This window comes from Diadema antillarum, unplaced genomic scaffold, assembly GCF_040938485.1.
Source record: "Diadema antillarum isolate AM-2024a unplaced genomic scaffold, OU_Dant_1.0 seq00002397_RagTag, whole genome shotgun sequence".
Lineage (NCBI taxonomy): Eukaryota > Metazoa > Echinodermata > Echinoidea > Diadematoida > Diadematidae > Diadema > Diadema antillarum.
The window spans coordinates 36,117-53,449 of NW_027273008.1; the positions used below are offsets into that span (position 1 = coordinate 36,117).

Consider the following 17,333-nt stretch of genomic DNA (forward strand, 5'->3'; position numbering starts at 1 on the left):
ACCGTGTGTTATTATTACAAAAGCGTGCAATAAGAATAGTCTGTGACGTAAGCCCTTTTGAGCACACTGCAACATTATTCAAGAAAATGAAAGTTTTAAAAATTGATCAAATAGTGCAATTACAAGTGGCCATATTTATGTTTTCATATTTTAGAGGCGTTTTACCTGTAACCTTCCATAACTTATTTGTTCAAAATAGTGCAGTCCATAGTTATAACACAAGATGTGCTAATAACATATGTTTACCTTTTTTGCAATATAAATTTTCAAAGACTACAATTAGATATATTGGAGCTAAGTCCTGGAATGAGTTACCTGCTATTATCAAAGAATGTCCTACATTATCATCTTTTAAACGTAGATATAGAATGTTTTTAATCCAAAGTGCAGCTGAATAATTATTGGGATATTTGCCTTCTTGCTTTGTTTTGTTTTGTCTTTTGTGTGTATTTTGTCCTTTTTGCAATTTTGTGTATAATTTCTAATGGTATAGATTCATTCTAAAAATGTATATCTTTGATTGCAATTTGTAGCCTCATTTGTAAGGGAATCGGCCTTGATAAGTCCTATATGGTCTTTTCTGATTCCCACGCATGCTAATTATAGCTGTTTGCATCATTCCTTTTTTTTTTTATGTAAACCTAATATGCAATATATGTTATGTCCATGTACATGTACTTGTGTTTTTTGTATACTTTTTAGCATGTGGAATAAAATTGAATTGAATTGAATTGAATAGTGAGTGTAAATGTGTGGTAAGATGACATTCAGTGTTAAACGATTTGCACTTAACCAGGAGAAAAAAATAATCTGTACACGTTTTATTTCAATTTTGATTTCCCCTTTCTAGAGCTGGGATGTTCCATTTTATTCAAAGGATATGTTGAAGTTCGTCCCCGCCATTTCTTTCTGATACCATTCATCGAAGATCTCATTTTGTGCCACAGTGAAGCGAGTTTTCCACTGCCCAATCTTACCTGTGACAAAAAAGGCAACAGCAACAGACACAACGGAAAGAAATTACACGAGATGTTATCCATTGATAAGAAACAATTATGATATCGGCACAATGAGGGAAAATTGATTTTGTTGTACAGGATGATTTTGGAAATGCTGAAAGCTGTTTAATAGTACTTTAGAAAAATTGCTTGAAAATACTATACGTTCTTATCTTTTTCTTTTCTAAATGTACGTGCGAAAGGAGAAAATTTGAAGGTACAGTGTACTAAATTTAGTAAAAAGAGTAAAACGTAATCTCACCCACGCAGTGCCAGGGTTTATAACTGATTTTATCAAGAGCGCACTACGATATACGTGGTAAGTTTTAAAAGCCTCAATTTTCACTGTACACGAGTAGAGACACTGTGCAGTTGTATACTACATGTACTAAGTAAGTATTAGATATTGCATACTCGGTACAGTATCGAGCAGCATTCTTACAGGCAACTCCCATTATGATGAAGTCCTCGGGACCAGCATGTTTCTTTCGTTGAATTGAAATTTCGTTACCACCGAAGTTAATTTTTTTTCTTTCTTTTTTTGCACCGTAGAAATAAGTGATAATTATCTTTACTTCGTTGTAACGACATTTCATTATAACCGTGTCCGTTGTAACGAGGCGCCTTGTTCTCACGCAGATTGGTAAACGTTCGGATTAACGAACCTTTGAAATAAGGAACCTTATCTTGTTTTCAGATTAATAAACCTCTAGAATGACGAACCTTCGGAATGACGACCCTTATTTCATTTTCGGATTGACGAATCTTCGAAATAGGGGCACAAACGTTCGGCGAACCGCGAAGTAGAGGGAGTTTGTGTGTTTCGGAATAACGAACCTTATCTATTCTTCGTATGAACGTATCCTCTGAATAACGAACATCACCCCGTAATACTTGCCTTTGTTGAGAAACGAATTTGCAGTGGGGCCTCGGGTGAGATTTTCTCGCCCAGATTCAGCCAGCTTGTGATACGTTTTCTTCATTTGAGATAGCGTACTGTTCGTCACAACTCGTTCGAGAACTTCGTCCGACAGAGGACGCCCGATGTGTTCGGCGATGTTCCTGACACCTGTCATCGGATCCTGCCCAACAGCAACATCAAAGAAAGCCATTTATTACGAAATTATACATACATTATAAAACTCGCTGTACGCAGAATGTCTGGGAACTCCGGACCAGTTAAAAGTTTACATTTTTCAATCAATCCTTCAAGTACCTTGGGAGTAACTTGTCCTGCTACCAACGCTACCGAAGATGACGAAATAACCACCGAATCAGACAAGCTGATTCCTCCTTTGGTCGACTGCGTTCGCGAGTATTCAAGTCCAACGTCATCAGACTTAGAACCAAGTTCAAATGTATGAGTCTGTCGTCCTGTCATCATTGCTGAATGGCTTGAGACAGGAGTACAGAAGACACATCAAGGCCCTCGAGAAATTCTTCAAGAGGACGCTGCGAACTTTGCTGAGGATCAGGCGGCGAGATCTCATCGCCAACCAACAAGTGCTTGAAATAGCAGGCACAACAAGCATAGAACCAAAAAGTCACCAAGACCCAGTTAACGTATGGCATGTGATAAGGATGTCTGAAGACAGCTTGCTCACACAGGTCTCCTACTCGGAGCTTGACCTTGGCAACAGATCTGTAGGGGGACAACGAAAACGGTTCAAGGGCACCTTATACAGCTGTCCTTGAAAAGTGTTACATTGACCCCAAACACTTGGGAAGACGAGACAACCCACAGAACTGACTGGCGTCAAACGGTAAGAGTAGGTGTGGCACACCAGGAGGAATCCAAAGGAGTTGCTGCTGAGAACAAACGTGCTTGACGTCACCTGCGTCAATAGCAGCAAGCTTACCCAGGTAACGCAAACAAGGACTATGACTGAGATGTGTGTGGCAGACACTTCACTGAAGAATAGGTCTCCACAGACACGAGGACCATCGCATTCACCAGCATTAGATTCATAACTTTGTGATGGTGACGATCGAATCTTCGTCGACTTGACAGACATCCAGAGAGATACGCTTAATCCGCGCGTGCTTCGATCGTAGCTATGCAGATGGATGTAGACCAAGGTCCTACAGATCGGAACAAATCTTTAGAAAGATAGGGACATGCTGACATTTAGCGGCATATGGACGCATTATATTTAGCGGTGTCACAGATGTATCTTCCTTGATCCTTCCTTACCCTCAAAAGCTCCTCGTACTGTATGATTAGTAAATTCTTTTCATCTCGACATTCCAGGAATTCTTTGACGTGTGCAGGCCAGGGTCCCCAGTGCATTTCTGTGATGAAAAGAAGAAGAAAGAAATATTTTGAATCATTAATATGGTAAGAATGGAAAAGAAGGATACGGATTGACTTAAACTCAAATAATGTAGAATAAACATTGTTGCTCTGTTTCATATGTCCACACACCCATGCTTGTGTATGATTATGTTTGTAACTATGACTTACTCCCTTGCATGAATTGCTCCAAATTTTCCTCCCATTTGAGCGTCACCATCTCAGAAACCGACTGAAAGTTAAACCATGATGTTGTGATATCCTTCGGATTGCGGACACAGTAGATAGCCTGCAAATACAAGAAAGAAAAAGAAATTAATGAAGGCGGAATGGCGCATGCAAACAATCGGACATGAGACGCACACTTTGTGAATTGTTTTCGACCTGCACGCCAATCACGACAGAAGACTGAAAGACAATTCCTCTGAGACAGCCTCATCCGAAGTCTGCCCAAGCAACTAAATCGACATCGATATGTTTAAGAGGTGAACACAAAGCGATTCTAAAATTAGAGCAACTATGGTAATATCAATGTTTCCATGACATATTCTGCACTGATAAATTTCGATCCGCCGACATTTGCTTCGTCGACAGTTGCTCCGCAGACAAATGCTCCGGCGACATTTGCTCCGAAAATATAACATTTGCGGAACACTATCGACGGCGCAAAATGTCCAATCTGCCACGAAAATGTTGGCGAGCAATAACTGTCGGCAACTGGTCGGCGGAGCAATAATGTCGGTGGAATTGTCAGCAGAGGAAGTGTCGGTAGAGTAAATGTCGGTGGAGCGAATGTCGGCAGAGCAAGTTAGTGTCGACAGGGCAATTGTCGGCGGAGCATATATTAGTCGTGTCGTCGATATTGATAGTACATGTATATCCAACCTACCTTGGCTTTCTTGAGCATGTCGCAAGGCAGACGATTCAATCGGAGATGTGTGAGAATCATCCTGGGTGAGGGCGCTTTATCAATCACGTCCAAGAAAGGCGACATGTCCCAATTGACCTTGTCCAGTTCTTCTTTGTTCGTCGGGAATTTCTGGTCCAGGTTAATCATCTCGGCAGTCGAAGAAAGCAGAGTTCGATCAACTTTTTCTGGGTAGCCTTCGTTCAAGATGAGAGCTACGATTTCTATTATCCAATGGGTTCCTAGAAATTAGAGCATTTTAATGAAGTAGCAATCACTTCATCAAACTTAGAACAAAAATAAGGCACTTTGCTGTCTACTCTGTTGTAATCTTGAATTATCGTTGTAAACGAACAAGATGAAATGGATATGCTTCATGTTTTCATATTCATTGTAATTATGTTAACATTAACCTTAACAGTAAAACTTTCCCTGTGAACATGGTTTAGTCCGAGTTAGGATGATATACTGGTTTCCTACTTATACACACCACTAACTCACATTAGAACTTTTATACTACATGTACTCAGACACACACAGGGAGACACACACATGTCTTGATGTGTAAAAGAAGCACCCCTCCCCCTCTCCCGTTACCCTCATGTTTACCTGATTTGGGGAATGTGATCACCCAAACATCGTCGGGACGGACTTCGAATGATCGAAGTGCTTCGATGCTGGATCTGAGAACGACCTTCGGGTACCATATCCCATCATGGCAGTACTGTGATAGAGCTTCCGGTGGTCCCTCGGAACTCTGGGCAGCCATCAAAATCTCTGTCAAATTAGAGTTATTCAGCGGTAATTGTATTTATTTTATAGCTCTGTGTTGTTGATAAGGCCACAAGGTCCCAATCGGAGAGTAAATGAAAAGAAAAATATGACATCAAGTTCTTATGATGATAATTATAAAGATTTTATTTGCCACTTAGATAACTTTATCAATCTAAAGTGATGTGATGTAGTGTTATACATAACAATGACGTAATGAGATATGATACAAAATATGATTATATTACATTGTATTAGATAATTATATTTGATTTGATGATGCATGATTTAGAAAGGCCACCATGAAGTATTTTTCGCTCAAAATATAAGTATATTGGGATCGATAAAATAAGAATTGGGCTTACTATTTCAATTTTGAAGTTAAATGTAGTGTTCTGCATAAAATACTGCATAAAATGTGTAATATACCCAAGCGTGCATTTTGAGTGCAGCGCAAGTTCAATAATATTATGTTCTATAATCATCAGGTTTTACACAAAGAGCCACATTTTACTTTGTTGTGATTTTATTAGCTATCTAAAAGCCTCACCCCCCCCCCCCCCCCTTCCCCGCGAAAGGCAGTTATCGTACAATTTCGGTTTGGTCATAAGATACATTTCTATTATTTTTATTTTACTAACTCACCTACATTGCACGATATCATTTCTTTGGGTGCAAAAACAAATCATCCAAATCTTGTTCCCATAATACCTACTTGGGAACAAGGCTCTGATCGCGCGTACGCGCGCCTGACTGGTCGGAAAATGTGACAACATTGCGTAAGGGGACACTCAGAGGCCAAACTTTTTGCGAAAGTTAAACAACTTATGTGTTGACCGACCAATCCTGAAACTTTTCTACTATACGGAATTACGACGAAAAAGAACCAAAATCACGCTGTTCGCAGACGGGTGGCGCAAAAGGTAATATAGGCAGGGAACTGCGAGGAATTCATAATCATATCCTTTAGCATGTTTAGCAAAGGATAGTTAAAAAAAAAATCGAAAAGATCATGGGGGATAACTCTCATTGTATGGCAGCGGTCACTGGCAAAGTGTAAGTTCACAATTTAAGGTTTTGCCAGCGTGACCATAAAATTCCCGCAAACTTTTTGTTTTTTGTTTTTTGCGAAACTTCCCACCCAAAAAAGAAAATTTGAACGATCGCAACTAAAACTTCGCAAAGTTATTGTCACGTGACCAGTCCAGTACCTGTACAAGTTTGGGGGCGGTGCCTCATTGGAATGCAGGTACACGTGTGCGTGTGTGTGTGTGTGCGTGTGTGCATGTGTATTTATGTGTGTTGCTATGTCACAATCATTCAGTTGTCAGACGGCGCGTGCTTCCTTCTATGTTGCGCATGCGCACCAGTTACCCAAACTTTGGAAAGTTTGAAAAGTTTGGCAGACGAGCAAACTTCGCGAAGACTTCTCGAAATTAAATTTGGTAATGTGTTTTGCCAGTTAAACCGCATAATTGCTCAGGGATCAGACTACGTGTGCCTTAATTGTACCAATCATGCCCGTTTCCGCCAGTTTTGTGCCAAAAACATCCGAGTAGCAGGCCTACAATCGTCATGCCATAAAGAATTCCATGTTCATCAATTAACAATATAGGTCTAATATTTGTTGTCTTGTGTTGTCATGTTGTCATTATCATGCAGAACACTGCTGCTCAAAATGTTAAAGATAAAATACGTTACTGAATAGTAGATGCATGCATATAAAAAGATGAATGAAGGAGGATTGCATGCATATAAGATGACGATGCTGTTAAGAGTATTTTTCGAAATGCTGAATATCAAAGAAAATATGACCATTGACGATATGGAATTCATTTTAATTACAAATTGAGCTAGATACTAGTATATCCAAGATGCGTTGACCTGATTAAAGTCACTAATCCGTTATTTTCAGGAACAATTTAGAAACTTCAATATAATGTTCTCTGTACGATATGCATATATCTTGTTCTTTGAATAATCGTTACTTGTGTATCTCGAAAGTAACACAGGTGAAGGGTACATTTCCACATTCGAGTCAATTCATGGGCAATCATACTTCATTCAATTCAATTCATGTTCGTTCAAATTACGTTGAATCAGTGATCAGCTGCATTCACGCCACGTTCAAAATACATGCGTGGGACTACCCATCATCCCCTTATAAAGAGTTTTACGCTTCACGCAGAGCACAGTTTCAAAACTGAAGTACAGACTACTAGCTCTTTTTAAATTTCTACCACTCACTGTCATATCGTATAATTTCTACACTCCAAAAAATGTCTCTCCCATGCTGTCATACTACTGGGTCTGAGTGAAAACTATCCTACAAAATAAAATACACGTAGCACATTTTTGTACGAAAGATCCATTCAAAGTGCAGAAGCCCCTTTACACTAAAATGCCTTGTCGTGACTGTCGTCTGCTTGCCATAAAGACTTTTGTTCTTCGAATGGCCGCCAGCCTCCCATGCCACGTGTGTCTAATCCGTCATTAGTCTTATTATGCTACACGTCCACGGCGATGGACCAAGTAAAACTTACCTTCCCATGCAGCAAAAAGGTCTTTAGGTATGCATGCAGTCGAGCCAATTAATGCGGCAGTCGTGTACAGCTATTTACAAACGGTGCCGAAATGATGAAACGCGGGAAGGATCGACTTACAACCAAAGAGCGTAGAAACCTATACGCTCTTTGCTTACAACTTGCATGCACACATTGACCGGCTTGATTCGTCAGTTTCCATTATTGGCGAGGTCGAAGGTCAGTGTTGCATGAAGATTGACAATGACTTTGGCAAAGGCACGCCGTAGGGCGCTCAGTGTTACTAAGTATACAGAACACTGCTAAAAATTGTTTAATACTTTTAAAGATCAAGAACAATCACTGATGAGGAATAATTAAGCTTTCAAAACTCGCAGGAATCTCAAAATTTGATTGCGGGATTTGATATAAGGAGATGGAGGGAGAGAGAGAGAGAGAGAGGAAGAGAGAGCGATATGGAGCGACAGGGTGAACAGAGTAAACAAGGAAGAGTATAAGAGGAATGCACAGAGGTAAGGCTTTCTGTCAAGACAAAATAAACAACAAAGTTATTAGTGAATCACATGCAGGTTGCTAATACAGATCACATAAAATGGGCATGTGAATGCTTGGAGCAATACGTACTATGGGTGAGTACATTGTTCAACCATGTACCCATTGTCACGTCATAAACGATGGAATTGTTAATTGCTCCACTGAAGACAGTTTCACTGGTTTTATTGAGTAATGCAGAACGACATGGGACATAAAAGGAAACGGGAATTCTTTGTGTTCAAGTTTTAAAAGTTTATTTCACATCCTTTTTTGTTCTTAAGAAAAAGAGAGCACCGGAAAAAAAAAACACTTCATAAACATTACAAACCTTATTTTAAGATTAAAGTTTATACTTTTATTGATGTAATATTTGCTTGTTGATTGTAGCATAATTTCCAGTAATATTCATGCTTCTATACAAATGTAGGGCCTACTACTTCACCACATTGTAAGAACTATAGAAATGGGAGACTTCCCCCTTCTCAAGATTTAGACATCCATCAAATTGTGTCTGTTTCTTCTAAATACATTGTACCAAACCTGCATACTTTATTCAATGTTATTGACACAGTTGGCGATTGTTTCTAGGTCTATCGATATTGTGGACTAATTTTAGATATAATATTAGATATCATATGTGTCTCCATGTCTTGAATTTAATGTATCACCGACTAAAATAGTTGAGCATATAGTGGCTGACTTGAGAAACCCACTCTATTCCAAACTCCCATTTCATCGAGTATACAGTGATTGAGTGTGCCAATTTTCGGCCTGTATCTTGCCCCCTTTAGTTGATACATGATTACATTATACAGAGGAACTAAAATTCACGACAATTACCTTATTATGGCAGGTTTCTGATGATATCAGGGTTACAAAAACAAAGAAATATGAAGAGTTTGGACCTGCAAAATAATAATTGTTGTAAGAGGGTTTCAGTATATTCAACCGCTTTTTATATAACGAGGCTACACTTATACACTGAGTACATTTCTCTTCTGCTGATTATAAGTGAATGCGGTACATAATGATCATATAATATTCTTTCAGTGCGGGCAATATTTATCTGGTATCTCCCTCAAGGCCAGTCAATATCATAATTATTACCTATCCCCTAGGTAAATTAGGAAAATATGTGAATACGGCTATGCACTATGATATAGATCAAGCCACATTTTACCACCTGTAGATCATCGCCAACATGTCGAATAATTGAAAAATTGTTCATCAATGTATATCATTCAACTCCAACTTCAAAGATACATATGTAGTTGTAACAGGCGAACTTCAAACATCTGAACGCTTTTACCCTTTATTTTTGCTTCGTTTCAGTTTGGAGAGTTGTAATAACTGATGGTCACTGTGCAGTTATGGAGCACAAATGGACTAATCATTGTTTGACGCGTAGTGCTGTTGGAAGTTGTCGACCTTGTATGAGTTGATTTATCGGCGTTCTTCTGCGGTGCGTGTAATCGACACGCAGCGACCTCCTTGAATGTTTTCTCTTCGTGGTCGATCGGAATGTTTCCATGTAAAGCAGGGAGATGGGAAGAGAGATTCCACTCCTGTCCCACTCCCTTTTCCTGCTCCTCCTCTCCTGCTGGATCTCCTGCCAGTCTCCACCTCTGCCAGGCCCTTGATGCTGGAGGAAGTTGAGGACAGTGATGCTGTGTCATCGCTTTCCTCATCATCACCCCTAACAACGACTGGCTCAGAACTCTTTGCAGCTCTGGTCTTCCTAGCACTTTCAGCGGCATCAGTTGATATTCCAGCCTCGTCTTTCGCAGCTCCCTTTTTCCGGCCTGATCTCAGACTCTGCAATTTTTGCCCAATCTTGGTCAGAGTTCCCAGGGTGCCTTTCCCCGTCTCACTTCCTCCCCTTCAGCTGATGATACACTGCTGGTGGATGCCTTCCTTCCTTGACTTTACGGCCCTATATTATCGGTACCTTAATCGGTGTGAGCCGAGGTAACATCCCATGAACCACCGCTGGCACTGTGCTGGGCATGCGCAGCTGCCTCCAAAGCGTCTGCTACTGGTGTATGGAACGCCACATGTCACGCAAAATTTATATTATGACGCGAAACGATTGCGTGTAAAAGTAGGCCACTCTGAAACGTCGGTTGGTCGGCGAATCTCTCAATCACGTTCACTTTCATGGTGTTTTATCAGTACAATAAGGAAAAAAAAACTGTCATAGTTATGAAGTAATAAAGTAAGTCATAGGGTCAAGAGTAGATTTAGGAAGATTTATCTCACAACTCAAAACAGTACTAGGGTCTTCATGTATTGTATTCCAGTTCGCCAGTGAGTGTATCGGGGTGTCTGTGTGTTTTCCACATCTCCCTCTCTCTCTCTCTCTCACTCTCTATGTGGTGTATATGCCGTTTTCTCTTTCAATTTCACTTTGTTAAATCATATAAATCGGTCTCTTTTTGTATTGTTCTTGTTTTCGGTTATGCCGTATAACATGCCACACCACATTAATTTGTATCTCATAGTTATGTTGATACATTTATATTTTGTTGGTGTAGGCTGTGTGTGTGTGTGTGTGTGTGTGTGTTCAGAACCCTGATGTCTAAAACTCATCTGATTGTAAGACAATCCATTAACCTGATCTTTTAAATTCTAGAATAAATCGCACAACCACTTTGAAGCAAAAAATAGAATGAAAATGAATATAAAGGTCTGTAGAAATACAAAAGATATCTAAATATAAAAGAAATATGTAACATATATAAAAGTATATTCACTTCAGGTTCAAGCATGGTGAGACTTCACCTTTATTGAATCCTGGAGGACAAGAACAAAGAACTTGTAATGCGGGCCACTAAAGCATCAGTTATTAATTTCACTGAAATTTTTGTTTTCCCACGCCGCCTTCTTCTTTTTCTTCTTTGTCAAGACTTCTGTAGAAAGTGTATGACGCTGAAATTTTTGGGTCGAATAAACTCCTGCTTTATTGGTCAAGATGCATTACCATGACAGTTTGATTCTTATATCTTTTTATGAATATACATTGATATATAAATATGTATATATATATAACACATGTACACATAATCTATATATCTATATATATAAATGTATATATAAATATATAATACATTTACATGCTTATAGTCCATTGGACGAGTAATGGAAGAGTGGGAAGGACGGACGGACGAATGGGGGGGGGGGTGTGGTAGCTGGCTTAAATGAGGAACCTCATTCTTTGTCAGTTGTTGTCCCTTAAGCAATATGAGTGCTTCGCAAAGACAGCCATGCCCTACAAAAGGCTGCATTTACGTGTTTTGTTAATTGTTTTGTTTTTTCTCTCTCTCTTTTTTAATGGCATATAAGTCAGCAGAAGCGAATTACTACATCAAGCAGACCAGCTTTTCAGCAGCATGAACAACTATAAAACAATTTGACTTGTCTTTGAAAAAGCCACTCACGTGAAAAGACGATTCAAAAGTTAGAGACTCAAGAGTGTGTTAAGTTCGACAGTGCACACAAATTCATTTCACAGGAAACAGGCACAGTGCTTAATTATGATACGAGATGTCCAAACTCTGACTCTCATTTATTAAAACAATATCATGATGAAAAGATGCAATACCTATGTTACATCACATGAACATATTATGGAAATACACGGTTAATGCTGTAACATTCGGCTGTTCAGCTACCATAAAGGCAACGATCATCAAATATCTTGTTTACAAGCCAGGAAAGTCAACATTTCAGGGGGAAAAATAAACTAAGTTCATGTATACAGGAGAGGCACAACTCCCAAAAAGATGATAAAAACTCGATAAAATGATGCCTGTCATCTCGCTTTGTTGACATCACACTTGACAAATGAAATAATGTTATAGCAAAGCATATCAAATCGGTGAAACTACAAATGGACAAGTGCTGTCCACTGTGGAGTAGTATTATACAATGGTCATCTTGTCATAATTATGTAAAACACTGTTAGTCCGCAAATTATTCGCATGAGGCATTTCGAATATCTGCCAATAACTCCCTAGTAAGTGACGATTTTACACGAAGATGAAAACGGTCGTATGGAGTTGAAGACTAAAAAGTTCATTAATTTCGACAGCAAACTTTGACTCGCCTTCAGTGGTACAACATCAATATTAAACATAACAACATTACGTACGACATAGCAGTGGTCTGTCAACAATGCCTCTACTCTATCACGTTATGTATTGTGAAACTTGATGTACTGTATATAACAATAATATTGGCCCTACAGCTAGTGAAGGAAACGTTCATCAATGTCATATAGACAGGAAAGTCAAAAACAATTCGGGAAAAACAAAATTTACACTCTACTAAATGATGTTCAGAGATGATGAACATTTCACACAAAAAAAAAACCCTGGAAGTTATACTCAACTAATTAATGTCAATATAACAACGTTGCAGGAATAACGTAACAACATGATGATATTGTCTTTAATGCATAAATTTCACCTTTACTGATTGCGAAGATGAAATGTTACAACAATCGTACATTGATGTTCAAAGATGATGAGTAGGCACGCAAGTTTGCAATTACGACTATTAAGTCATAACCGTAACTAGAAATGTCGCTATGGCGACTGGTATGCCTCCGCCATAATGCATGATTCTCCTAGGTCTATAGTACATGTGGACAATGTGTGATTACATTTTCACAAAATTGTTAAAATATTAAAATGACATGTTTGTCACAAATGTATTGAATGTTTACCTTCCTTGACCTATGTTTAATTGGATGAATAGGAGAGCATGTATTTGGGAATTTAAGAACTTTAACTTGACTTTGACCCTTTCATAAGTTTATGCACTGAGTAATTTTCAAGGTATGGAGAAAAAGTGCAATTTCTGTATTGAACAGTAAATTGTTATCATTTTCTTCTGGCCTTTGATTTATAAGAGAATCACTGTCAGGCAGAACATACATAAATATGTACTAAGTTTCAAGATAACTTGAGCCACTTCCGAGATATGGAGAAAGAAGTAAGTTCAGCACTTTCACTTGATCTTTGACCTTTTGACCTTTGATCTTCTTGGCAAAAAAAAAAATCCCAGAGAATCTCTATTGGGTTATACATGCATACATCAAGTTTAAAAAAAATAATCCTGCTGGCATTGCATAAATATAAGGAAAATAGTAAAATTTTGAAGTATTGTCCTTGACCTTTGACCCCATGAACCCTAAATTCCCTAGATAACCACTGCCAGTCAGTACATGCATATATACTATGTTCCATGAAGATACCTTGAACAATTTCCAAGATACAGAGAAAAAAGTGAAATTTTAACATTTTACTTGACCTTTTTGACCATTGACTTTTAGACCTCATGACCCCAAACTTTCACTTTTGATAGGCACAACTTCACCCCCTAATACACATACATGCCAAGTTTCATTAGGATACCTCAAAAGGTTTTGGTAGTTACCCTTGTCCACAAAATTCATTACGGACGGACAGAAGGACGGACGGACGGACGGACGGACAACCCGAAAACATAATGCCTCCGGCACCACTTCGTGGCAGAGGCATAAAAACTAAGCACAAGTTACTACGGCACGTATGAGAATAATCCCACAAGAATTCTTGTCTTCTGATACACACGCCATAACTTCTATTCAAATTGTGAGTTTGTGTGCACCATATTGTATAGGAAGGAAATGGTCTTGTAAGATCCAACTTCATGTGTATAAATCATGTAGACCATTAACATAAATATCAGAAAAGATACATTTTGCGGTACTATAGCAAGTACATAGCAAGTATTACACTGTGCTATTGATCAATATGTCACTCTTGCACAGAATAAGAAGGTACATTTATGCAAAGTTATGTTGTGTTTCGGTAATCTCGTTTGCAACGCATCATACACTTTGATTGACACAAGTTAAAAAAAAAACAAAAAAAAAACATGGTACATTCTACTATTACAGAATTCAAATCGTCAAGTCGTCAGATGTGGCCAAAACAATAATTGTTAGCAAACTATCGAAGATCTACTGATCAATCCGAGTTCGTGGAAAATTTAATGTATCGTTTCTTCATACTTTGAAATTAATTGATTTAAGTCATGAAATAATTCACCATAACAAAATTGTCATGCACATGACATGAGGGGGAACCCGGGGCTAAGAGTAACACAGGGTAGAGGACAAATCTAACTTCATATCGTGTGGTTTGAGTGAATGCAACAATAGCTCAGTAGAACACAGCAGTAAACGTTTGGGGAAATCGGACAATCCGTTAATAAGGTATGAATCTTATCTGCGAAGTCACTGCTGCGTCAGTGTATAATTCACATTCGTACAACGATACAAGGAAAATTAAAAAAAGAGAATTTATTCACAAAACTTTATTTCCTGAATATAGTGCACATTTCTTCGACTTCTTACTGACGTAGTCATGTTACGAGTAATATCATTTCCCCTGCCTTCTGAAAGAGAGAAGTTGAGTATTCTTTTGTTATGCGAGACAAGTGAAAATATGTTGAATTGTCTTTATCATTGCTTCATATCGTAACACACATGTGACATCACAAGCTATTAGTCTTATCATCCAGCCGTGACTGAGCAGAAAATTCGACAATTCATAACTTTAGAACCGGTTGTCCAATTTTGCTCAAACTCTCACTGCATTCTCTCAACCGTATGTCTATGAAGGTGAACTTGTGCTTTAAATTTAACGCTCATGCACGAAGAACCCTCTAGAGTCTTGTAAGTCATTGCATGTATGTTTGTAGAGAATTTTTTTTCATACCTCAAAATCAATAACTGATACTTATATATTTCATGCCAAATCATCTTGTTTATCTGAAATATCTTGAAAACTGTGGTAACAATACATGGTTCTAAACTTCCATAAATCGTGGTATCAGGGTTAGCAAAAATTGGCTGACGTGACAGTGATGCATGTTGGGGAAAAATAGACATAGTTGGGCAAAGTGGACGGGGTGGGAGTTGAAACATTCATCTAATGGGCTTGTGGGTGAAATGAAGTTCGGTACATTTCCACAGACGCTTGAGGCCGTGCAGATGGGCCCCGCACGCCTTGCTGCACCAATGCTCTCCTATAGCTGCTGGAATGAATCAATAGTTGGTTTCGATGTGGACTTCATACTTACACGTCAATAATCACTATTCTGGGGTCGGTCTCGTGACATGACAGTTCACGAAAATTGCGTACAATTCCCCGAATTTTTATTACAAATATTACTTTTTCCAAGTATTTCAGAAAACGCACAAAAATTCTCTAGAGAAAAAATAGCACACGTAACAGGGTCACTTATGTAGAGCCCAGATACTAATTGATTTTAAAACTGTCTGAGGAGGTCTTTACATTAGGATAATCTTTAGGAGAAGTCTTTCACGTTGCCCCGTTTGGTTTTCCACTTTGACAAAATGGAATTTTCATATTATTTTCAATGTCAAAATAATTGATATAAGTGATAAGTTGAAAACAAACTTTTATTTTGTTTGCTGTACATAGTCCTATTGATTATCATAAAGCAAAAATATTGATTTACTCTGCTGTGGATTCCCACTTTGGAGAGACAAAAAAAAAAAATGGCGCACTTTGCCCCGGGTTCCCTAATATTCATTTCGGGATGTGTGTCGTATACTCTAATCGTGGACTACTATGCAAAATGACAGATGGATGGCCTGCATACAGGGAGAAAGAGAGAGAGAGAGAGAGAGAGAGAGGGAGAGATGGAGAGAGTGACAGAGAGAGGGGGGTATTAGGAGGGGGAGATGAAGGGAAGAGGGGAAGAGGGAGAAAGAGGGAGAGCGGAATTTAGACTGGGTACTGCTCCCTGATAGCAATCAGGAGATGCGCGAACATGTCGGCATTGCTATTCCATCGGAACATAAATTCATCAAGGTAGCCGGGGAACAGCTCCCTGTATGTTCCAAACGGTCTTCGGAGCTTTCGTTTTGCGTGCATCCACAGCCCCTCTATTCCATTAGTATGGACATCCCGATGCACGGGGTCTACAAACCGATGTTCGTGGATGACGACGTCGTGAAGATAAACGCCGTCACCCACCGTATGGAGCTGGTTGTATGCAGCCCATCCATCTGTCATTATGTGCGTGCCTGGCAGGCACCACTCCTGAATTATGGGTTCTAGGGTTTCCCTATCCCTGCTCTCAACTTCTCTTAGTACGCATCTGTTGGATCTCCTTTTTATTGCTCCTAGAACCCAGTGCCCCTCCCTCCACTGGCCCCGGTGATATTTCCTATGAGAATACTTAGATTCATCCACCTCTACTATGATGGGATTCCCCCCCTCGTCAAACCCCCCAAGCTGTTCAAAGTGATCAATTTCGTACAGACTGCACACCTCCCTAAGAAAGTTAGTCCACGCACACGCGGTGTGGCGACTGACGTTGGTGTGTTTCTGAATGAATTCTAGTGAAACATCCTCGCACCACAGGTATACTAGAAATACTAAGTCCTCGAGTGGGACGTGACTTTTAGAAAAGAAACTGTCCCGTCGGACGGAAATCCTGTTCCTGCACTGGACGCATCTCCATACGTATCCATCGCTTCTGTCGTTACACGCATTCAGTCGACACTCCCTGTCAAACCGCTCACACGTCATTTGGTTGGAGATAAGGCCTGTTCTCGCAAGATAGCTGAGGGTTGCCCTCTTGTCTTGGAGTCTTGCTTGTATCGCTGGTATATTGAGGATATCGGCCAATACCTCATCTCGTGCCATTATTTCTTCTGCTGGCACGATGTGGGTGGGGGCTTCAGGTCGGCCCGCCATTCTGAGAGAAAAAACAAAACAAAGAAAATAAGAACGATGGTATTAGCATTTGAAGGGGCCTCTTGAATAACAACTATATTTTTTGTTAATGTGGTACATCATTCATTCAAGGTTGAATCAATTCCAAATTGACGGATATTTTAGTACTTTGTTTCTGTATTTTGTTGGTTTCGGTGTACAGGTTAAACATGGTATTGGTAAGACAGTGGTGGGTGGGGGATGAAAGGACAGCCGTCGGTTTTGAAGCACTAAAACAGTAGGAAAAAAAATCTTTCATCACATCAACACGTCTGAATCATTTTCGTTATAAGAAAAATTTGATTTCATATATCAAAACACTTTAAGAACAACGTTACTTAGTCACAAGTCGTCATTTTCGTATTATAAAGTCTAAAGGGTTACAAGGAGGGAGGAGTCAGAAGCGGTCCGCTTCGAAGTAGATTAAATGTTCTATAATGTTCACTTATAGAACTTTTAGTGTGAAATTAATTTCATAAATTCAACCAT

General features: G+C 39.2%; 3 protein-coding genes across 3 annotated transcripts; all 3 read right to left on the reverse strand.

The window, feature by feature from the left end:
* Window positions 1-867: 867 nt before the first annotated feature.
* On the reverse strand, window positions 868-2,110 carry LOC139714716 (sulfotransferase 1C2-like). Its single transcript, XM_071626390.1, has 2 exons — window positions 1,897-2,110; window positions 868-977 (listed from the first exon to the last, which is right to left on the reverse strand). Exons 1-2 carry the CDS (start codon window positions 2,108-2,110, stop codon window positions 868-870), a joined length of 324 nt encoding a protein of 107 aa, XP_071482491.1.
* Window positions 2,111-2,378: 268 nt separating this feature from the next.
* Window positions 2,379-7,569, reverse strand: LOC139714717 (sulfotransferase 1B1-like). The gene is made up of 6 exons (XM_071626391.1): window positions 7,513-7,569; window positions 4,808-4,975; window positions 4,181-4,440; window positions 3,463-3,580; window positions 3,193-3,290; window positions 2,379-2,504 (listed from the first exon to the last, which is right to left on the reverse strand). The coding sequence occupies exons 2-6, from the start codon at window positions 4,965-4,967 to the stop codon at window positions 2,379-2,381; spliced, it is 762 nt and encodes a 253-aa protein (XP_071482492.1). The 5' UTR covers window positions 4,968-4,975; window positions 7,513-7,569.
* Window positions 7,570-15,675: 8,106 nt separating this feature from the next.
* Window positions 15,676-16,826, reverse strand: LOC139714718 (uncharacterized). The gene has a single exon (XM_071626392.1). The coding sequence runs from the start codon at window positions 16,824-16,826 to the stop codon at window positions 15,849-15,851; it is 978 nt and encodes a 325-aa protein (XP_071482493.1). The 3' UTR covers window positions 15,676-15,848.
* Window positions 16,827-17,333: the final 507 nt, after the last annotated feature.